Raw genomic sequence first — 23,730 nt, forward strand, 5'->3', positions numbered from 1 at the left:
TGTTAACTCTTTCGCTACGGCACAAAAACTGAACATGTCGTACGGCAAGCCGCTGGCAGCAGCTCGGTGACGTCGCTGTGAATAAACAGGGTATCCCCATGACGTGTGCCTTATCTACATAATTTATATCGTATAACCTCTGACCCTAGTTTGAGCCGCTCAACCAATGGCTCTCCGTCTCGCCGGGGTCTGCTGCAGGTTATTTTGAGCAGGTTGTTTACAGAGAGACATTTAAAGATGGCGGCGTCCACATCGACACACGGCGGAATTTCCAGCGATTTATTACGTACAAATGTGAAAAAAATCGGGAAATTAAATTCAGTAGCGAAAGAGTTAATGGCTGGAATGTCTTTTAAATAAAATCACACGAGAAAACGATAATTTGGCGTTTACCTAAAGTTGAAGAAATAGGATAACAACTATTTCTTTTATCTAACCACTCAACTTTTGATACTAGAAGCAAAAGATATCTACTTTCAATTATGTTTGAGTTTGACAAAACTAGTTTCTTCTAGTGCCGTCCAGAATATACCGAATTCTCAAATATTCGAATAACTTTTTGCCAGTTTGAATATTCGAAAACAAACAAAACTACGCACATACACACACACTGTGTTGTTATTTTATTACAAAGTTGCGGCGCTTTATTGAAAGGTGCCACTTTTTGTCAACGGTAACTTTTTTTGTCGACGGCGGTTTATCGTTCAAATCCTTTTAGCAGGTTAAAGCCCTTTACAGCAATAAAATTCTTAGTGCAAAACAAACAATGTGCTCCGTATCGCTTGCCACATGTAACTTTTAACTGGCGCGCTCTTGCGCAACATTTTACCAGCGCAACACGCAGCTGCAGCTGGCACTTTCGAATATCCGAATATTCGGTCAAACGCAGTTTCGAGTAATCGAATACTAAATTATACGGAAATTGACAGCCCTAGTTTCTTCTACAAGACACCCTCGCTTGAAAGACTTGGAAGATATGTGCTGGTCCCAGAGAGCCAGCCTAGTGTCGCCTTTGTTCCTAACCGACTGACTGACTGACTGACATGTACTTTAGTTTGGTTGTTGGCTTATGAAGAGAGTCGGGCAGTGCTATTGTATAGGATACCCATAACACAAATGAATGGGCTGAATCCGGCTCATTGTGTAAACCAGATGCATGAAAAGACTTCCAGTGAATAGCCACTCTGAATCAATTCGGGCGATTCACAATGCAGTGCGCCACCAAGAGTTTGCCGTGGATAGTCCGTTTTTTCAAGTTTACGGTCGATAAAACATGGCCCATTTGAATGAGTGTCAGTGGACAACTTGAGCTAATTTGTTCTAGATTGGGCATAGCGTTCTGCCGCCGTACAAAAAACACCATATTGATAAAACGAAAAGAAAATGGCAAACAAATACTCGAATGATACGCTTACGAATCCACTGACCGGAAAAACGAACAATTTCAAATGTCCCGCTGCGAATTTGTTAACCATCTCCCACAATGCACTGGGAAAAATAAACCCTCCGTGGCAAACTCTTGGTGGCGCACTGCACTGTGACTCGCCAGAATTGAATAGAATTTTGTGCACTCTGGGCCAGCTTTATTAGGCCTTTTAAAGTAGGGATTTTGACCATGTTTGAGGAATCACTGGTAACCATTTCTGCATTTCAGTGCAATAGGTGTGTATTTCACTATGTAACTGGTACCTTGCAAATTCTCGTTGACAGAGAGTCGATCGTTCATTGCACCAACCTGCCTTTGAAGCCATCACAAAATGCCTCGCAAAATGATTCTCCAAAACACTCAGTTGTGTCTAAAGCAAGATGAAGAATCAAAGCTCAAACAACAAATTTGCTAAAATAAGGTCCAAAGTTGCAGTTGAAATTCAAAAACTACCATAACATTTTTAAGCAGCCATTTTAGAACTACGCGTAGATAAAAACAGGAGTAATGCCAACAAAGAAATTTCTGAACTGCAAAAAGAGTTCCCTCACTTTTTTTTTTAATATTTATTAATTTGTTTTTTTTTCTATTTATTAATTAATATATTCATTGTTTGTTTACATGTTTATCTATTTATTACAATTTCTCAGTTCTGGAGCTGATGAGAGGGAAGGGTCTTTTCTTGCGGGGTTGGACCGACATGACCGAGCCGTTGGCTTTGCCGTTCTTCCCCTGGCGTTTCTTGGAGTCAAACAGCGTCGTTTCTTCGTCCGTATCGTCGTCGGACTCCGAGATCATGATGCTGCTACTCTGCTTGCCTGCAGTTTGTGGAAACAGGACCAAAAGACGAAGATTTGTTGAGTTTTTGGGAACATTTCTGAAGCAATTCTTCCCTTTTAGAAGAATTTGTCGTGTGCCTGGCAGAAGGACGTACATGTATGCGCCTACGCCCTTGTGCACAAACGTGTAATCACCAAAATGTTCCCAGCAAAAAGGGCATACGAAGAACACTGCCTCTATTTTAATGAAATTTCAGCATTTTCATCGGAAATTAAGACAAGTTGTTCCATCAAATATGATTCATACATAGGACAAATTTAAAATTTGTATGATGTATGATACGCGTGGGAGAACATTGGATTCATAATACGCATGGGGAACATTGCAGCCTTTCAATGCAATGTTCTTAAAAAGTGATTTTCGCATCAGAACGCTCACATGTGCTTCTGCCGGCGCCCTGACGAATTGTAGTTCGATGTCAGAACTGCTACATTTCTTGCAAATTGCTATGAAAAATAACGTCAATGTTGCATGATGACTACCGTTAGTCGGTGATAGTGATTGACTGCGGTGCCCACTGCTATATCAGATTTAAATCGTCCAGCCGACCCGAGCCAAGCTCGGTGGTCGAATGGTAAAACCTCTGCACTGGTAAGCAGGAGGTCGTGGGTTCGAGTCCCACCCAAGTAAGCTTGTGATGTTTTTCTCTAGTTAGTAATAGTAGTAATAGCGTCTGACTGTGGTGCCCCCTGCTATATCAGATTCGAACCAGCCAGCCGACCCCGGCAAGCTCGGTGGTCGAGTGGTAAGACGTCTGCACTAGCAAGCAGGAGGTTGTGGGTTCGAGTCCCACCCAAGTAAGCTTGTGGGTTTTTTTTCTTTAATTAGTAATAGTAGTAATAGCGACTGATTGTGGTGCCCCCTGCTATATGAGATTCGAACCGTCCAGCCGACCCCAGCAAGCTTGGTGGTTGAGTGGTAAGACCCCTGCACTAGTAAGCAGGAGGTCGTGGGATCGAGTCCCACCCGAGAGAGCTTGTGATTGTTTTTCTCGAAGCTTTCCAACAGCACTAACTACATGGTGCTTATGACTCATGTCGGTGAAGTGCAAAACCTAATACATGTACATGTATTGAATTTAAGCTATGCTGTTATTGAGTTGAACATTACTTCAATGAGCGAAAATTAAATGAGCATTACAAATGAGTATGCAGATTTTGCATGCAATTTAAAGAAATAGCAACTATACCATATTGTACTTTTATTAAAAATTCATCAAATATTTTGCTTGTTTTATTTGGCATAAATTCAAAATTGGGTTCTGCCCTTCACCGAGGTATTTTTTATAAACACTGTATACTCAAGTGTTGTCCCAAGTGATCGTGAGAAGACGACCCCAGCAAGCTCGGTGGTTGAGTGGCAAGACGTCGGCACTAGTAAGCAGGAGGTCGTGGGTTCGAGTCCAACCTAAGTGATTTTTTCTTTCTTGATATCACTCGGGACATCACGGAGTGTAGAGTGTTTATTTAAATCTGTCAGTGAAGGGCAAAACCCCAATATTGAATTTACATCAGCCGGACGCAAATTCCATCTTATGAATAATTTGGTGTTCTTATAAACGTAGACAATCTCGGTAGAATTGGGAATTCAGATTTCGTTTTTGAAATTATTACCTATTAAAACTTTCCTACTTTTTTCAGCTGTCAAAGTTTCTCAAAAATTATGTTTCTCATTCATTTATGTAGGATGCTATTACAACAGGAGGATTAAATTTGAAGAAATGAGTAAATTTGAGGTATTTTAGTAAAGAGGTGGTCACCTTGGAAGGAGCCTTTGTCAGTCAGTTTATCAAGCACACTCCCTGAAGAGATGAGGCAGACAGGAAGATGAAGGAACCGAGAGAGAAAGAGTAATAAGAAAAGAAGACGGCAAGAACAAAGAAGGAAAGATTCAGAGGTGAATCGGAACAGAACAAGTCAGAGATTAGTGGATGGGAGGAGAGGATAAAATAAAGAAAAACAAATCAGGAAGAAAGGAAATCAAGGGACAGAAACCAGACACCATTAGTATCATTTTAAAGGTTGTTATGGTGACAGCAACATAAAGAGATTATAAGCATCGTAATTGGTCCAAATATTGGATCATTTTAAATTTCAAGGAAGATATTTGACACAATTTGGACTGATCTCAATGATTCAAATACTGTCATCAGGGTTTTCGCTAGCCTTATGAAAATATCTGAAATTACAAGACAAATGAAGAAATAATGGGGGGAAAATGGATGTTGATGATTTTCACTATTGTTTAAAATCAATACACCCAACATTTTTAAGCGATAAAGAAACTGCTTCTCCTATTAAAACTTCCCAATTTCATAACATGTCCTCTTGCTAAAAACCAGGCATATTGAAAGTCATACAATTGGCTTAGAGCTAATTTTGCAAAAAATAAACAATTTCACAATAACAGCGGTAAACATTAAAACAGCGACTAAAATACTGCAAATGAAACTATAAAAAAAATGCAGCTTTGGTAAAAAAAAATGTATCTAGACATTTATCTGTGTAACAATGGGTGAAACAACATGTTCATGTACAGGTCTCGATTTACTGTATACACATCTCAGTCAGCTACTGGACATATAGTTACTTGTCAGACAGGTCAAAGCGGAGTTGTTTTTAAGTAATCACAAGTCTTCACAAATCAATCACAAGAGAATCACAAGTTGTCACAAGTGAATCGCAAGTTGTCATGAGTGAATCGCAAGTTGTCATGAGTGAATCGCAAGTTGTCACGAGTGAATCACAAGTTGTCACAAGTGAATCACAAGTTGCCACAAGAGAATCACAAGTTGTCACAAGAGAATCACAAGTTGTCACATGTGAACCACAAGTTGTCACAAGTGAATGACAAGTTATCACAAGTGATTCACAAGCAGTCACAAGTGAATGACAAGCAGTCACAAGTGAATCACAAGCAGTCACAAGTGAATCACAAGTTGTCACAAGTGAATCACAAGCGGTCACACGTTAAACACAAGCTGTCACAAGTGAATCACAAGTCACAAGAGAATCACAAGTTGTCACAAGTGAATCACAAATTATCACAAGTTGTCACAAGCGAATCAAAAGCTGTCACAAGTGAATCACAAGTTGTCACAAGTGAATCACAAGCGGTCACAATTGAAATCACAAGTTGTCACAAGTGAATCACAAGTGAATCACAAGTGGTCACAAGTGAATCACAAGTCGGCATAAGAAGTCAATCGGAAGTCTTCACAACTCATCACAAATTTGCACAAGTTATCACAAGTCAACAGAAGTCATCACAAGTCATCACAAGTCAATCACAAGTCCATCAATAGTCAATCACAAGTCAATCACAAGTCATTGCAAGTCAGTCACAAGTTGGCATAAGTCAATCACAAGTCCATCACAAGTCATCGAGCCTCAAGTCAAGTCACAGGCAACTCAAGTGAATTGTGACAAAAACATTACTTTGTCATTATTCATCCCCTGTTACATGTGACTGGATTTGGCTTGTGACCGACTTTATCACAGCTCAGATGTACGAGACACACAAAAAGTCTACAACAAAAACTGCTCAAAAAAATTGCAGCGTGCATATGACAGTGATCTAGCAAGTGAACTTTTTTTGTTAAATTTTTTTTGCGCAACACATCACACATTTATGCCTCACCATTGCCGTTGTTTGTCAACTCAGTTTGTGGCTCTAACCATAAACAAATGAAAAGGTTGTGGTTTGCATAAATTTGAATACATTTGCATAAAGTGTACAATTCATGCCAATCGCATATCAAGAGATTAAATTGTTACAAATGTTCCTAACTTCAAAACTACATGTACATGTATTTGAATATTCTATTAAAGATTAAAACCATGTACACAGTATATTCAGATGATGAAATTGTTGATTTGCATAAATTTGCATAAAATATGCAATCATTTTCATTCAAGGGTTAGCTTTTTAAAAGTTTCACACTGTCAAGCAAATTATATGAAGATGAAGTCATATTAATGATAGGATTCAGTAAAAAAAAATATTTTTAATGAACAGATTGAAAGTTACATTTCTTTTTTTTTTAAATGCAAAGATTTTACAACATCTTACCATTTGCATTCTTTGGCAGCATTTCCATAGATTCTGTCCCGTCCAAATCCTGGGACAGCAGATTATATCTCCGCCTTCTCTTCACCTTCCTCCGGCTCCTATTCAAATATATGCAAATTACATCATGAATATTAACATTTATGCTAATGTGAAATCTCACGTTCTGGTATTTGTACGCCATTCTCACCCACATGCAACAACGTAATGGTGCAAAAAGTATTTTATGAACAGTTGTGAGTTTTGTTACATATAGGATTTAGCATATGTTTAGTCTGGAGAATTCAAATATTACAATATGTTAGACATACGAAAGAGTCAGGATATCAGACACTATTCAAATTCATCTCACAAAGGTCATAGGTCAAGTACAAATGCCTTAAAAGCCACAAGTGTGAAATGGACATTTTTGTTTATGGCTATGGCTATTCTCTATAGCATAGCAGTGGCACATAGCCAAAGTCGTAGCCATAATTACCTCTTTATACAGCATATGCATATCCAGCACAGACCTCCAATCCCTACGACTATGACACAGACGACTATGATGACATACAAAATACTCCAATCTAAAATAAAAATAGACAATCTAGTTAGAATCTTTGTAAACTCAGGGGTATATTTCAGTGCAAATTTCAGACATTTTTTCCCAAATCAGAGATGTTTCATGCATAGTGGCTTGATAATGTAAAGCAATCATTGTCAAGTCCTCACAAATCACAAGTCAAGTGACAACCTTTTATCAGGGCTCATTCCTGCTTACTTGTGACCTGTCTTGTGATGGACTTGTGATGAGCATGTGATGAGCATGTGATGAGCATGTGATGGGCTTGTGATGGGCTTGTGAGTGACATGTGATTGACTTGTGATTGAATTTTGATTGATTTAAGATGGACCTGTGATGGACCTGTGATGGGCATGTGATTGACATGTGATTGACATGTGATATATCGACTTGTGATTGACTTGTGATGGCCTTGTGATGAGCATGTGATGAGCATGTGATGGGCTTCGGAGTGACATGTGACTTGTGATGGACTTGTGATGAGCATGTGATGACCATGTGATGGGCTTGTGAGTGACATGTGATTGACTTGTGATTGAATTTTGATTGATTTGTGATGGACCTGTGATGGGCATGTGATTGACATGTGATTGACATGTGATTGACATGTGATATATCGACTTGTGATTGACATGTGACCTGACTTGTGATGGCCTTGTGATGAGCTTCTGAGTGACATGTGACTTGTGATGGACTTGTGACCTGACTTGGGATGGACTTGTGATGAGCATGTGATGAACATGTGATGGGCTTCTGAGTGGCATGTGATTGACTTGTGATGGACTGGGGATGAACATGTGATTAGCATATGATGAGCATGTGATGTGCTTGTGAGTGACTTGTGATGGGCATGTGATTGGCATGTGATGGACTTGTGATGGACATGTGATTTGTGAAAACTTGTGCGTCAACTTGTCGTTTCACTCACCACAATTGCTTTCCTTGTCACCCATCCACGTTCTGAAGTAATTCTCCATCCAGAAACTCTCGCAGATGCACTGCTTAGTGTAAGGGTCGCACTGACCATGACCAGAACAGTTCTTCTGACAAACTACAGAATGACAGAAAGTAATATAGTACAAAGTAAACAAAAGTTAGAATCAAACGCTTCATAACAGTGAGTTTCTAGGTCATTGTGTCCGGTTGTAGGACTTCAAAATTCTAATTTGTGACCCTCCAGCATAAAACCAGTCACTTGGGCTGATTTCTGAAAACTGGCATTTTTGGCTCATAATGGAAAGACATTGAATAAGCTTTCCGATGATGTATAGAATATGAGAATTGGACAAAATCTAAAAATTATTTTCAGTTCCCAATTTTCGGGCCTCGGAAAGTTTTAATAATCGGAAAATATGTCATTCAAGTTTCCCAAATGAACTCCTTAGGAAATTTACAAATTAACTTTACTGAATCCACATTCACTGGAGGGGTCATAATTTTTATTCTGGTCGTCTTATGATGACGTCATTTATATAGACCTTTGGGGAATGTTGTTAGCTCTGTTTTGATACCCCGTTTGCTACCAAAGACTGTAAATCGTCCAAGTTATAAAAATAGATGCAGTTTGAAAAGATGAAAATTTAAAGATGATGTGAGGCGAAATTGCTAAGCACACATGCCCGTAATTGGCCTCTACCGACTGCATAGTGCCTGAACAAAGCGCGGGTAATTCAATTCGCATGCTCCCATGCATACAAGCACTGTGCGATCGATATTCCCTGCCGTTCGTTTCAGGCAGTGTCACGCATTTTCAGTCTTGGACGATTTACAGTCTTTAGTAGCAAACAGGGTATGTAAATGTAGCTAACAACTTTCCCCAAAAGTATATATAAATTACGTTATCATAAGACGATCAGATTCAACATTATGACCCATCCAATCTTCGAGTGTGAACTTTCTTTTTTTGCGGTGTTTAGATTCAAATTCCTTTAATCTATATTTTGATACTTTTTGCCTGTCCAACGTGTGGTTGCATCTCCACACGACTTCCAACTGGTTTTGTGCTAGAGGGTCGCATTTGTGATTAGCAAGTTTACTAAGCAATTCTGCCAATATGTTGAGCAATTACACTATTAAAACATAATAATCCTGATAATAATAAACAATTTTCTTACCCATTGTGTCCATTTCTAGAACCCTAAACTTGAGCAAGTCCGTCTCGCTTGAGAGTTTCTTCTTGGTCAGTATTCTGACCACCTTCGGGCCCGGCATTGCTGCGTTGGACGTGGAGTTGGTGGCATAGAAAATAACTTGCAGCCTTCACAGAAAAAAAACAAAACCAAAATATGTTAAATACTTTACATATTTTATAGATTTATTCAACTGTATTAACTTACTCCTATAAGATTTAACAACATACTCAACTAATTTCTAAACAAATATGACAAAAAATTGCAAGTTCAAGTACCCCTTTATGCTCCTGGGTGAGCAACAAATTTGAGTAAAGTGGCTTGCCCACGGACACATGACACAGCCAGATACCCACTTAAACCTCATGACAAACTTTCAGCATCGCACTTCCACTCCTATGCCACAACCCCACCCAGGACACATGGGTGAAAGAGAGAGAGACAAAGTTTGGGTAAAGTGGCTTGCCCAAGGACAAATGACATAGCCAGAAGCCAAAAAAACCCTGTACACCCACTTAAACCTCATGACAAACTTTCAGCATCTCACTTCCACCCGTATGCCACACCCCCACCCAGTACCCTGGGTGAAAGAGAGGCAAGTTTGGGTAAAGTGGCTTGCCCAAGGACACACGACACAGCCAGAAGCCAAATATATATGCACACCCACTTGAACCCCATGACCAACTTTCAGCATCTCACTTCCATTCATATGCCACAATCCCACCCAGTACCCTGGGTGAAAGAGGGGCAAGTTTGGGTAAAGTGGCTTGCCTAAGGACACATGACACAGTCAGAAGCCAAAAATATATGTACACCTTGTTGAACCCCATGACAAACTTTCAGCATCTCACTTCCACTCATATGCCACACCCCCACCCAGTACCCAGGGTGAAAGAGGGGCAAACTTTGGGTAAAGTGGCTTGCCCAAGGACACATGACACAGCCAGAAGCCAGTGTTGTAGTCGAGTACTTTTTTCAAAGTAGCGAGTACTGCCGAGTACTAAGGTTGCCGAGTACGAGTACGAATACGAGTACTTGTACCTCCGAGTACAAGAACGGGTCTCCAAGTACGAGTACTTGTACTTCGGAGTACGAGTACAAGTACTTGTTCTTCCGAGTACGAGTACAAGTACTTGTACTTCGGAGTACGAGTACAAGTACTTGTTCTTCCGAGTACGAGTACAAGTACTTGTTCTTCTGAGTACGAGTACGAGTACTCGCACTCGCATTTCCGAATACGGCCATACGGCAAATGGTTTATTGTTAGTAATTGGCCCAGGCCCAGTCAGACCGATATATACAGACCCACTTACGGCTAGCTGTTAAATGTGTTTGTCCGGACTTGCACAAAAGAAAATCTCGATTTCTCAACAAGCCAATCAACCCTTTGAAACTGAAAGTATCGATAAAATAAGGCCATGGTAAGTGAAGCTATAACATTTTTCCCCCCGAGTACTGCTATTCAAGTACGAGTACTTTGCTGCCCGAGTACGAGTACCGTCATTTCGAGTACGAGTACTTTGACATTCGAGTACTAGTACGAGTACAAGTACAAGTACTCCTAAAAAAGTACTCGAGTACGAGTACCGAGTACGAGTGCTACAACACTGCCAGAAGCTGACTTACTGCTCATTCGGTGTTTGGTACACTTGTTGGATTTTGATGTCCTCGTCACGAACGGACAACAGAACAGCCAGGGATCGGACCATGTCAACCTAACGAAAAAAACAAACAAACCGGCATCAGTTATCAAGGGTATCAGTCAATTAGAATAAAGGCAACTTCTACAAAATTTTACACAAAAAATAACTACCAAAAAATCTACACAGGGAAACTATTAACATGCGACACGATTTTTTATACTCAAGACAATAAACTATTTGGACAACCCTAACTTATCGTTCATTTATTTGCAAGGCCTTTTGATGTTTATGAAATTATTTTTATGAATGAACTTCATAAAGACATTACCAACCTTATCCCGTTGTGTAAACTTGGATGCTTGAACATCGAATGTTAACACCACTAAGTTCAACCTGTGTGAATCTGCAAAGAAGAAAACACAAATCCTCTTTGAAAAAGAAAGGCCAATATAAAGACAGGTGGGGCTCGAACCCAAGACCTCCTGCTTTCCAGTGCAGATGTCTTACCACTCGACCACCGAGCTAACAGGATCGGTTGGCTGGTTCGAATCTGATGTACATAGCAGCGGGTACCGCATTAACTATTCATGAAATGGCATTTTGAGTCGGGGTGATGTAAATCAAATTACATTTTGCCCTTCACCGACATATTTTTTCAACTTTCAGTCGGGAGGTAACACACTGAGTATAGTGTTTATACGTCGGTGAAGGGCAAAATCTAATTTGACTATTCAGATTTATCGTGTTGATAGCACCCCTGACCATCACGACAGCTTTACCACACTTGCAAAGGATCGAGACTAGTTGCATTAACCCTCCGAGCAGCGAAGCGGTGATAAAATTCTCCACATTTTCCAAATATGGGCGTAATTTATTTTTCAATGGGCCAATTAGACCAAGCTTTCATCTAATCCTCACCCCCACTATACACCACAAGCCTGTAGACTGCCATTGGCCAGACCCTAGCCACTCTGGAGTAAGGAGTGTTGAAAGACAGAAGCCCAGATGGCAGCTCATGCCTTTGTGCAGTAATTGGAGAAAATGGCAGCCTCAACCTTTGTGCCGCCGATCTCTTTGTGTCAACCCCTCGTGCCGCCCAGAGCTCAGACAGGTTGTAAACAATCCCTGACGATGTGAATGACCTATATCTTGTGCATGTACAGGCATGCGGGGGTTATTGACCTAGAAACACATGTGGTGATAAAATTCTCCACATGGTTCCACGGTGTGATTTCTTTGCTAAGTTGCTCCCAGGGTTAAGGGAGCAAAGTCCAAATCCAGTCTTGAAACGAGACTTACCTTTCACGACAGTGATGACCGCCGTATCGGTGCTAGAGGCACCCTTAGCGTCCGTCACGTTCAGCTTCATGTGGTATGTTCCCGCTACCAGGCCGGTTAGCGTCAGGAGGGCTTCGTGGGCCGAGTTTCCCACGGCCATCTGAGAAGATAAGTAGGAACGGACGACTGAATTAGCCATGTCTGAATCAGGCTTCGGGTCTATGGCTGTGGCTAATGCTAATGATGAAATCCTGTCATAAACCATAGCCGCTGCTGAATATTTAAACATCCACTATTAATTTGAGGGTCCTTCTTCAAATTCAATCATACATGTATATGCCAGTTATGGAGCTTGTAAAAAATATACAGAAAATAAGGAAACTTGGATACAACTTCAACAGACTGAGTGACAAACCCCCACCCACACACCGAGCTACATACCCAAGCAAACAGGCTGTTCGCACCTTGCTTCCATTAATTTGACGCAAACCCACACTAGTGTCTAATCACCTTCAATCGTGGACCCCCTATTGTCCCTCTTTCGTTTGTACTTCAACTTTTTAGGAAGACCTCCGATATGTTTTGTACACAATCGTCAATTGTGGACCTTCAGGACTTGTGGACCCTACGGTATTGTCCTCTATTGTTCAACATCCCCTATAGAATGCAGAAACAAACTCACCCCAGCAGTAGGGCTCTTGGCATCTTGCTTCCACTCATGTGCCATTCCCCCTCCCCCCCCCCCCCAAGAGTGACACACCCACCCAAGTGTGTATTTCCCTACAATCTTGGAACCCCCCCCCCCCATTGTCCCTCTTTTGTTTGTAACTTCTTAGGAAGACCTCCCATATGTTTTGTACATGATCGTCAATAGTAAACCTTCGGGAATTGTGGACCCTATTGTCCTCTATTGTTCGACGTCCTCTATTGAATGCAGAAACAAACCCACCCAGCTAGATAACCTAACAGCCAAACTTTGTGGGAAACACTGTGTGGACGTGGGCAAGTCCACACAACGTCACTGCTACCTGGTTTATGTGGACCTCTTTTGTTTGGAAGTCCACACAGTGAATGTAATGCTTGTACACCAACACACACACCCCGACATCAGGTCTCATAGTGTCTCGCTTCTTTTCGTATGACGTTAACCCCACCCAGATTGACGTTAACCCCACCCAGAGTGACACACCCCCAGCCTCACACCCAGCTACATACCCCAGCGGCGGGACTCTTCGCGTCTCGCTTCCACTCGTACGACACAATGCCTTTATCGTCCGTTGACTGCGATCCATCCAACTCGACCACATTGTTCGGCAGATTAATGGTAATATCTGGTCCAGCATGGGCGACAGGCGGATTGTTAAACTCTGCGATAAAGAAAACATTATATATTTATTTACTTTTTTTTCAATGGATTTATTTTTTACATGAGCAAACCAACTCACAACAAAATTTCCCGTGGGTAGTACAAGTCCTGGGGTCAATCTCACAAAATGCTAAGACACGTCTTAGGTAGGGTAACTCGTCTTAACTTGCAACTCGTCCTAGTATCAATTTCACCAAACTTAAGATGCATTCAACACGTCCTAACTTCCTTAGCGACGCGGCTGAACTCGTCTTAACTTAAGATCAGTCTGAGGGTCCTCTTATCTCATTAATGCGTGCGTTAATTTGTATATTGTCTGGAAATCGTTGCGGTTAAAGACAAGTGTTGGCCTACAGTTATAATTTTGAGAAAGAAAACCGCTGTAGAAACAGATTTGAAAAGTACTCTGATTTGTGAGTAGCTTTGATAATAATAGCTTATTGACAAAATTTAATTATCGCCAACACTTAGTCAACTTTTTAATAAAATACAGTGATGGAACGGGGAAAAATAATGACTTTATCGTATCTTGTGTAGAACTACATATAACTTGCGTGTGAAATTTATCGAGTAGAAGATTTTTTCTGGTGAAAGTTTGTGTTCTATCCACGCGCGCGGGAAGTTTTTTGCGCGTTTATTTTCAACGACTGTTTCGTCAAGCGGTAAAAATAAACACGGAACGGCCATCAAATGGATAGTTTCTATGCGTCTCGATTAAGATGGGTTTAGTGAAATTGGTCTTAGAACGCCTCTTAGCTAAGATCAATCTTAGAGCGGAGACTCGTCTTAAGTCCTACGATGAGTTGCAAGATAAGACAAGTTTCGTGAATCGGCCCCTGATGTAGATGTAATGCATTACAGGAAAAAGTCAACATCCATTTCTAGACATTGCCAAACGAAATTCACTTTTGCACACAGTGACATGGACTCACCTATATTGACATTTTTTCGGTGACATGCACAAAGTTGAATTTTTTACTGTGAACAACGATGTTTATTTGTATGGTTTCTGAATGTATTTGTTTGGGACTTAAATAATAAAGGAGAAATGATTTACTGTGGAAATACAATTAGAAAGTTGTCTGGGAAATTATAAAAAAATGGCTGAGTATTTTTTATTCCTCTAGTTTATGGATTTTTTCCAAAAGTTGCGTGATGGACACATTTTTTTATCTACCTTTCTTGACGACAACGTCCACTGTATCAGTGTCTGTGGCCTCATGTATGTCACCCACGGTCAGTTGGAAGACGTAGCGACCGGCTACTAATCCCGACACCACAGCGGTGGCTTTATTGGCATCCTTGATTTCTGGATCGTTGGGCCCACTGAATAAGAAAGAATAAAAAGAAAAATTGTCACAGAAGTGCCGTGGCTAAGAATTGGTTTGTAAGGCTATATTATTTTCCTCCTGCACAATTAGAATCCTGTAGTTAAGAGCTTATGGTTGCAGACCAGTAAATCGGTCCGAAATTGCCTACGCCGGCCAAATCACAATTTGCATGCCCTCAAAATCTTCAGTATTTGAGCATGCTGTGGGCCATGAACTTGAGGGTTTGTAAAAAATATGGGTGGAAGCCATGCACAGGACTGTGAGCTTGTAGTTCCATTCAATTTGGATGAAATTGGGGCCCTTAAAGCGCTCTATTTTGCAATGGAGTGTAGGCATCGTTTTTCAACATGGCGATGGGCTTGAGGACTATTTTCAGGGGTGATCATCTTCGGATGGAAATTTCTCCTAAAAGTCATCAGTTGACCCCTCAAAAAATTGAAAAGAAAATGAAAGATGATGAAATAAGCTTTAATTTGATGTGTGTCTCGAACACCTTGGAGAGTTGTGAGTATTTTTCCCGAATTTCTGAAGTGGGAGCATTTACCATTGGGGTCTATGGAAGTTTATTTACTGGTCTGCAACCTTATGCCCATGCGTTTCAGCTGTCAAAAAGATTGCATGTTCACTGTCTTTTCAAAATCTTTGTCGAAGACTAAACACCTGATATAAGGCATTCTAAGTGTCATTAGATTTGATTATATAATGTTATGTACCCAAAATACTATCTGTCAACACCCTTATCCCAATGCAACATAAAGGCCATGCAATAGTTCAAGCACTGCGTAACACATACCAATAACCCAAGCAAACACTAAGTCAGGAAAAATACATTGTGCAGGTTGAAAAATACAAAGCCTTACCAAATCAATGATATCTCTGGTTTGCATCTCTGGTTTGCATCCGTCAAAAATCGCAGTAAAGTCGTGTTCCCTAACGTGGCGCACTTCGAAGCTTACCCAAATGTCCTCGTATAGTGTTGCCAAACCTCTTTGTTGACAAACCTCAAATTCATGCAGTGAAATACTAGCACTTTTAGCTTATTAATGCTTGCTATTTAACCTCTGTGAACAATTTTGGTTTCATAAAATTTAATCATAAAATTTAATCATAAAATTCAAAACCGGTGGCGTCCGGAAATTGGGCACAAATTGGCGGAGTGTTCCCAAACGTGGCGCACTTGAATAAATCTCGGAAAATTCCAGATTAACATTTAAACATTTCTGTAAACCTGATAAATTCTGATAAATAATTATTATCTCTACTTACATACCCAGCCAGATGTTTGTCAGAAAATTATTTTCTTATTTTTCGGGGCAATTTCAAAGGGTTCACTTTGCACATGAAAATAAAATCGGAAAATCACGCCAAAATAAATTTTCCTTCCAACTTTGTAGCGGGTAAATAAACTCGCGATTTATGAACAGGAGTGTTCAGAACTTGATGAAATTTCACTTTCTGTAAAATTTCAGTTAAAACTTTTGCTCTAGGTAGGCGCTACAGGCGAAAAATCAAAGTGCGCCACGTTGGGGGCCGCGCCACGTTAGGGTACAATAGCCATGTAAAAAGGCTAGTTACAACTACCAGTTAACCAACGGGGTTCCGGACTGAACTTGCTCAGCGGTTTTGTCAAAAACGCAACAGCGCCCTCACCTGACTATTTGCCAGTGGTACGAAGTAACTTCCAAGTCATCGGTGCTCTTGGTGCCGTCTAGGGTCGTCGAATCGTCCGGTAGCGAGAGTTCTTTATCTGGGCCTGCGTCGGCCGTGGGTGCCACGTTGTTTTCTTGGTGGGAAAAAAATGTTTTAAAATTGTGCCATTATAAATTAATGCAAACAGATTTGAAAAATGAAAAAAAAAATTCATGTGGACAATCGACAGACAATTTTTAAAATATTTTTTTACTATATAATGAATATTAACTTCGTACAAAGAAATTGACTGGTGCAGAATTTGAACCTAGACCTGCAGATTGCTGTTCCAGTGCTCTACCAACTGAGGTATCCAGTCAATGTCTTTGTGGGGTGCTGTGGTTACAGTGTTCAACTTGTGTGCCGTGGTACATGGGTTCAAACCCTGACGGGGAACATGGTGCTTGTGCTCTTGAGCAAGGCACTTTACCATTATTGCTTCGTCCTTCGGATGGGACTTAAAGCCGTAGGTCTTGTGTAAGAACCCAGTAACAACTTATTGCCAAGAGAAGGGGTTTGCCCCGGTGTTTCTGGCAGTGGCTGCAATATGCGCCGCAGCACATTGTTAACCCTTGGGCGCTACATAATTGGTCTCATTTTTCTCATAAACTTCATTTACCTGTCTTTAATAATAGACATAATTACCAGCGCCTTGAGTACCTAATTGTTGGTAGATACGTGCGCTACATAAGACTCCGGTATTATTTTTATTGTTCAAGGGGCGCTAGTCAGAAGCCATAAACCAGTATATGCCATGTAGCCAGGGATCACGCCCAAAGTCGTGATGCTAGCAATGTTAGCAATGCTGCAAACCAGGGAAACAGAAATTAGAGATTACTCAGAAATCACAGGGCGAGTCAAAAAAAGAGGAACCCAAACCTCAAAAAATACATTTCATATTTAAAAAAATATGTAGCACCAAAAATAATAATGACTGGAAAGCTAATTTCATAAACTACTTTTACATGAAAGAATTAGTTAAATTGCTCAATCCGTTCAAAGGTTCAAAGTATATCTCCATTTAAACACAATGACCCTAACACCTCTTTCGTCTAAAAATTTAATTTCAAGAATCATCGTCACAATTGTCTTCAAACATCACCAGCGATAAAACCTCGGATTAAAAGTTAAAAATATTTAACAAAGTCCTTTTGAAAGCCCGTCTTTTGAAGAGAAAAAAGTGGATTTTAAAAATCATATTGTTTGCCTAATCATGGTTGATAATAAAGATATTGTGTACTACAGTTGTTGAAAAAAGTATTCCGTGCCATTTTCTTTGTTGTTCCAAACATTCAGAACACACAATAAATTGCTTTTTTTTTGGACGAAAGAGGTTTTAGGGTAATTGCGTTTAAATGGTGATATTCTTTGAACAGATTGAGCAATTTCAATAATTTTTTCATCTTAAAGTAGTTTATGAAATTGGCTTTCCAGTCATTATTATTTTTGGTGCTACATATTTTGGTGAATATGAAATATATTTTTGGGGGTTTGGGTTCCGCTTTTTTTGACTCGCCCTGTATTAAAGTGAAGTGAATCTTTGAATACCTGGTTTGACGATAACTGTAGCCTCGTCTGAATCTTTCCTTCCCTTGGAGTCTGTGACCGTCAATCGGAAGATGTAGGTCCCTTCTTCAAGATTGTTCAGGTGAAATACGGGAGAGGAGGAACCCTGAAAATAAAGGTATCGCAAAAAAATTGTGGCTTCTTGGCTTATCTTTATTTGTATGTTTTAACCCTAACTCCCTAGGCCTTTTTGCTAGGATGTAGCCTCAATCCTGCAAAATCTTCCAATTGGCCTCCAAAATCCTCCAATTGGTCTCATGGAAAAATAGCATGCCTCAATCCTGCAAATTCCTCCATTATTTCTTGAATATGGTCCATGCAGGGGTGACCACTGCCTGAATCCTGCAAAATCCTGCGGCAGTGACTGTCAATATGTTTAGGCTTGGCCAGTGACATGGAGCAGTACGGAGGATTTCAAGCATAATCCAGGCCTATATTTATGCAGTGCTGAGCAAAAACGACACAAGGTCCGGCCCAAGACCGTGACAAAGTGCATCCTCTGAAATCAGTAATGATTGCCATGTAACGTCAATCCTCCAAATTCCTCCACTTTGGCAAAGAGGATTTTGAAGGATTCAGGGCAGTTAGGGTTAATACCAGTTTTTGACACTGCACAGATGTTATGTTGTTGGACGCCACTAAAATGTCATTAATTGTGGTTTGCGTAGGTAAATGGCAATTTTGCTAAATTTAAAATTTAGTATGTGATAAACTAGATTTCAGAATATGACTAAAGGATTGAAACTTGTTAAATGTTGATCATTTTCTCCACACCCCCCCCCCCCAAAAAACCCTTCTCTTACAACTTGGGGCAAGTTTGCGCAAGAACTATTGTTGACCATTGGTTAACCATAGTTTGACTAAGTTAGCCCGAACTCTGTCTAGTTGCCGGTGGTTGACTACGCTAGTTGCTGGTGGTTGACTACGCTAGTCCCCTACTGGGGTTGGTTGCATCGCTGGTAACCAATAGCTGTGCGCATTATTAACGTACAGCAGGGAGCCAGGACCCAGAAACTTGGGATGACATTTTGACCAGCGTTTGACTAGAGACGTTTGCACGTTGCTATCAGTGCGCAGGCGTAAGGTACGTCATAAATCAACCACTAGTCGACTAATGGTCCTCGCCAGAACTTGGCAAAAAACGCAATGTGCCATATTTTTTTTGTGGACTTACCGACATATCAGCCACTGGTCCGCTGTCTTTGGACCATTCATAGACCATACCGGGTGGTCGTCAAAGCTACCGTTGCCGTAGAGAACAGCCGAGTTGACGGGCAGCTTGATGATGACGTCTTTGCCGGCTTTGGCAACCGGGGGATTGTCAATTTCTGCAAATAAAATACATCTATTTTGTAACAAAAATGACTTACTGTGAAGGTTATGATACCGCGTTTGTTAGACCTCATTTAGAGGATACGAAAGCCCAATTCATAAGCTTTCTTTTTGTACAAGAATCATTCAAATCACTCGTACTTTTCAAGTTACAGAATTTTAAACACAACCACCGTTTTAAAGTTCTGTCCACGGATCACAAAAACAGGTGTGCGTTCTTTCAGCAAAACGAAATAATTCACACACATCCCTATGTGATTTGTTTTCCTTTTGCTGAAATTCAGCTAGAACGGTCACTTGGTCACTGTAACTGCGGATCACAATAGTGTATACTTACTGTAGATCGAAGCGAGGCTATGTATAAAGCCACGTTCACGGGTCTATCTACCAACCTTCTTTGACGGTAACGTTGGCAAGTGCCGAGTCCGTAATGCCGTCCGAATCTGTCACAGTCAATCTGAAACAAACCAACAACCAAACAATAAGTATGAACAACTAATTTATATAAGATTTTAAGAGTTGAACACTGGAGTATCAGTATTGTTTCAGTTTGCGGTAACACAATGCAGCAATAACTACTGCTGCTCAGTATTTAGTTCTGAAAAGAACTAGTCCTGCTTAAGTAAGATTTGAGGCTTTGCATGGTGGAGATACTAAATAATGAAAGGTTTGCGGAAACACCATGTGCGAATAATTTCTCAACTAAGAGAATGGTTCTGAAAAGAACCAGAGGTATAAACTCGACGTTCCGGTCAGTATGCTCTGACCGTCTTCAGGAGAGTGCCTAAACTCTAAGAAAGTGAAAACTTAAGTAGCAAAAGGCAAAGTCAATGAAGTGAGAAGTTGCATCCTGTGAGGATGCCAAGTAGACAGGATCCTAGAACAAGCTTCCTAGTCCTGCTTAATCAACTTTCGCTAAGTAGTTATTGTTCTGATAAGAACAGTCCTGCTTTCAGTTCTAAAAGAACTTGTCTTTGGTCTCAACGTTTCGACTAGCCTGCTCTTGTCATCGTCAGGAGACTGAGGAGAGTTGGAGATGCTGCTCCATAAGAAGGCTGTGTTAGGATTGGGGTTGCTTGTGTTGGTAGACTCTGGTTGGTTGTCTGTTGGGCATTGTGTTGGAGTGGGACGCCCGAGTGTGTCCTGCTCGCTCAGGTTCTTATCAGAACTGAAACTACTTAGCGAAAGTTGACAGTAAGCAGGACAAGTTCTTATCAGAACTAAATATGTACTGAACCACAGTAGTTATTACCACATGGTGTTACCGCAGACCTAAAAGAAACTAATTTATATTTTGCAAGTGCACAGCCCTGTATCGCCCTCCCATGAGCCTCAGGCGCCATCGCTAATGCCTCCAAGAGTCCCATCCAATGGTCACCCCCAAATTTCTCTCAGTAACCATTGAGGGTGTACTTGTGCCTTGCGTCCTTAAGGGTGCACATGACCAAAACCTGAAAATTAGTGCGTGCGAGCTCATTAATATTTTGTGATCCCACAGGTTATTTTGAAAAAGAGGTCCTTGCGGCCTATACTTGGGGCATTTTGTAGAAAATTTTCTGGAGATCAAGCATTTGTTACATGTGGCTGTCAACTTGGGGGATTTCGTTCACAAAAAGCCTTAACTTGTGGGCCTATTTTGCATAGAGGCGGGGGGCTACATGTAGACCTTGGCCAAGAGATTGACATGTTAGGGGCGTTTTGGGGATGGGAATATAAAAAAAGATTCACCCGGTTACCACCAATAAAATTGAAAAGAAAAATGTCCAGGGGGTCGAAATCTTTAATTTCCAGCGGGAAAAAAAACCTCGCCGCCTTGCTCCTGAGCGTCACCAAGCGGCGCTGTCTATGTCAGATTTTGTGTTGTATTCTATGAGCGCGTATTTGGTGTATTGGAACCTGTAAACCACAAATCATTGGCATTTTACCTGATGACGTAAGGCCCCGGTACCAGGTCGGTCAGTTGTAGCGTCTGGCCGTCTCCGGTTATCTTAGTTTCTCTGACGGGGCCTTCAATCTCCTGCCAGTGGTAACTCACAATATCGTCGTCATCTGTGCTATCTGAAAAGTCAAAAAAATAATTTTGTTTTTAAAACAATACATCATTTCTGAATCAAAATTTCAGTTCACAAATAAGTAACTTATAAAGATTAACTAGAGTATAATCTAATAAGTAAAAAGTAACTTAAAATAAGTACAACTTTCTTGAAGTATCAAATTGCTTATTAAATTTATGTGCTTAGCAAAAACATGCAGAGAAGCAGTTACATGCAAAATACATCCAATGATATCTTGGCTGGTAACCTTTTTTTTTTTCGCTGAGCAAATATTTTCCACGCTTAGCAAATTGCTGTGCTTAGCAAAAATCAGTCGGGAACTGTCACAAGCAATGAGCATTGTGTGACATTTTAGCTGGCAACCTGTTTTGCTAAGCAAATATTTTCTGTGCTGAGCAGATTTCTGTGCTTAGCGAGAATTAGCTGGGAACCAGTCACAAGCAACGTATATTGTGTAACATTTTGGCTGGTAATCTGTTTTTGCTAAGCAAATATTTTCCACGCTTAGTAGCAGATTTACGTGCTTAGCAAAAATCAGCCAGGAACCAGTCACGAGCAATGGACATTGTGTGACATTTTGGCTGGTAACCTCTCTTGCTAAGCAAATATTTTCTGTGCTGAGCAGATTTGTGTGCTCAGCAAGAATCAGCTGGGAAGCAGTCACAAGCAATGTGCATTGTGTGACATTTTGGCAGGTGACCTGTTTTTGCTAAGCAAATATTTTCCATGCTTAGTAGCAGATTTATGTGCTTAGCAAAAATCAGCCAGGAACCAGTCACGAGCAATGAGCATTGTGTGACATTTTGGCTGGTAACCTGTTTTTGCTAAGCAAATATTTTCCGTGCTTAGCAGATTTCTGTGCTTAGCGAGAATCAGCTGGGAACCAGTCACAAGCAATGTACATTGTGTAACATTTTGGCTGGTAACCTGTGTTTGCTAAGCAAATATTTTCCATGCTTAGGAGATTCATGTGCTTAGCAAGCATCAGCCGGGAACCAGTCACCAGCAATGAATATTGTGTAACATTTTGGCTGGTAATCTGTTTTTGCTAAGCAAATATTTTCCACGCTTAGTAGCAGATTTACGTGCTTAGCAAAAATCAGCAAGGAACCAGTCACGAGCAATGGACATTGTGTGACATTTTGGCTGGTAACCTCTCTTGCTAAGCAAATATTTTCTGTGCTGAGCAGATTTGTGTGCTCAGCAAGAATCAGCTGGGAAGCAGTCACAAGCAATGTGTATTGTGTGACATTTTGGCAGGTGACCTGTTTTTGCTAAGCAAATATTTTCCATGCTTAGTAGCAGATTTATGTGCTTAGCAAAAATCAGCCAGGAACCAGTCACGAGCAATGGACATTGTGTGACATTTTGGCTGGTAACCTGTTTTTGCTAAGCAAATATTTTCCGTGCTTAGCAGATTTCTGTGCTTAGCGAGAATCAGCTGGGAACCAGTTACAAGCAATATACATTATTTGATATATTAGCTGGTAACCTGTTTTTGCTAAGCAAATATTTTCTGTGCTTAGCAAATTTCTGTGCTTAGCAAGAGTCAGCCGGGAACCAGTTACAAGCAGTATACATCACATGATATTTTGGTTAGTAACTTGTTCATGCTAAGCAAATATTTTCCACGCTTAGCTAGGATTGGAGGGACATACCTGAACCGTCTAGGTAGGTTCCTGGATTCGGAAGAATAATTTCTTGGCTAGGCGGATTGATGACTGCCTTTGGGGGTTGGTTGACACGCGGCGGGGCGAGTACCGTCACGTTGACTGTCGCGGAGCCGTAGGACCCCTCGCCCCAGACCTCAATTTTGAATTTGTAGACACCGGCCGATAACTGGAAAAAAATCCCAAATTGATACACAATTGAAAAATATATTGAATCTATGAAATGTTAATTTCCTATATACATACTGTTCGTGTTCTTCAACAAATTCAATATTTTTCTGCTCATGACTTTTCATCTTTTTACATGTTTGTTTTAGTTTAAAACCCCCTCCCCCCCCCCAAAAAAAAAATTAACTTTTACCATTTTAGGTATTATCTCCAAAGTCTCTGTTTCAGGTTGCTTTTGTGCACAAACAATCCGCCTTGTGAGTAGACTGGTTCCCGGTCCCTACATTATTGATCCTGATAGGGTCAGGAACCATTCTACGCTCTGAAAACTGAATATCATCTGGCTGCAAATCGTTCAAAATTTGTCGTAAATTTGACAGGAATTTTAACCTACTTACTTAACTTATTTGAATTTTTTTTTGTAATGTAGTGAAGTATAGCTCTTCAACCATACATGTACGTGGTGAAAAAATCTTTAAAAAAAAATCGCAAGAATAGTGTTATTATGCTCATTTGAATACAAGTCACCAAAATCACTGTTGTCCACGTGTAAGTCTAGTGTAGTGTTTTTTTGTCTTCAAATCAAGCTCCGGAGCTCAGTCAAG

At 40.6% G+C, this 23,730-nt stretch overlaps 1 protein-coding gene across 1 annotated transcript in view; it reads right to left on the reverse strand.

Annotated features, from left to right (window-relative positions):
• Positions 1-1,582: 1,582 nt before the first annotated feature.
• Positions 1,583-23,730, reverse strand: part of LOC119724561 (dyslexia-associated protein KIAA0319-like protein) — a 49,668-nt gene continuing 27,520 nt past the window's right edge. The window contains 20 exon segments of the mRNA XM_038195664.1: positions 1,583-1,796; positions 2,067-2,244; positions 4,026-4,067; positions 5,906-5,938; positions 6,338-6,435; positions 6,813-6,903; positions 7,828-7,950; positions 9,014-9,156; positions 10,655-10,743; positions 11,004-11,074; positions 11,971-12,109; positions 13,165-13,316; positions 14,493-14,641; positions 16,297-16,429; positions 17,884-18,007; positions 19,076-19,122; positions 19,125-19,229; positions 19,626-19,690; positions 21,159-21,291; positions 22,946-23,126. Of these exon segments, the coding sequence (XP_038051592.1) occupies positions 1,787-1,796; positions 2,067-2,244; positions 4,026-4,067; positions 5,906-5,938; positions 6,338-6,435; positions 6,813-6,903; positions 7,828-7,950; positions 9,014-9,156; positions 10,655-10,743; positions 11,004-11,074; positions 11,971-12,109; positions 13,165-13,316; positions 14,493-14,641; positions 16,297-16,429; positions 17,884-18,007; positions 19,076-19,122; positions 19,125-19,229; positions 19,626-19,690; positions 21,159-21,291; positions 22,946-23,126 (2,106 nt within the window). The 3' untranslated portion in view covers positions 1,583-1,786.

This window comes from Patiria miniata, unplaced genomic scaffold (assembly GCF_015706575.1).
Source record: "Patiria miniata isolate m_02_andy unplaced genomic scaffold, ASM1570657v1 HiC_scaffold_18, whole genome shotgun sequence".
NCBI lineage: Eukaryota > Metazoa > Echinodermata > Asteroidea > Valvatida > Asterinidae > Patiria > Patiria miniata.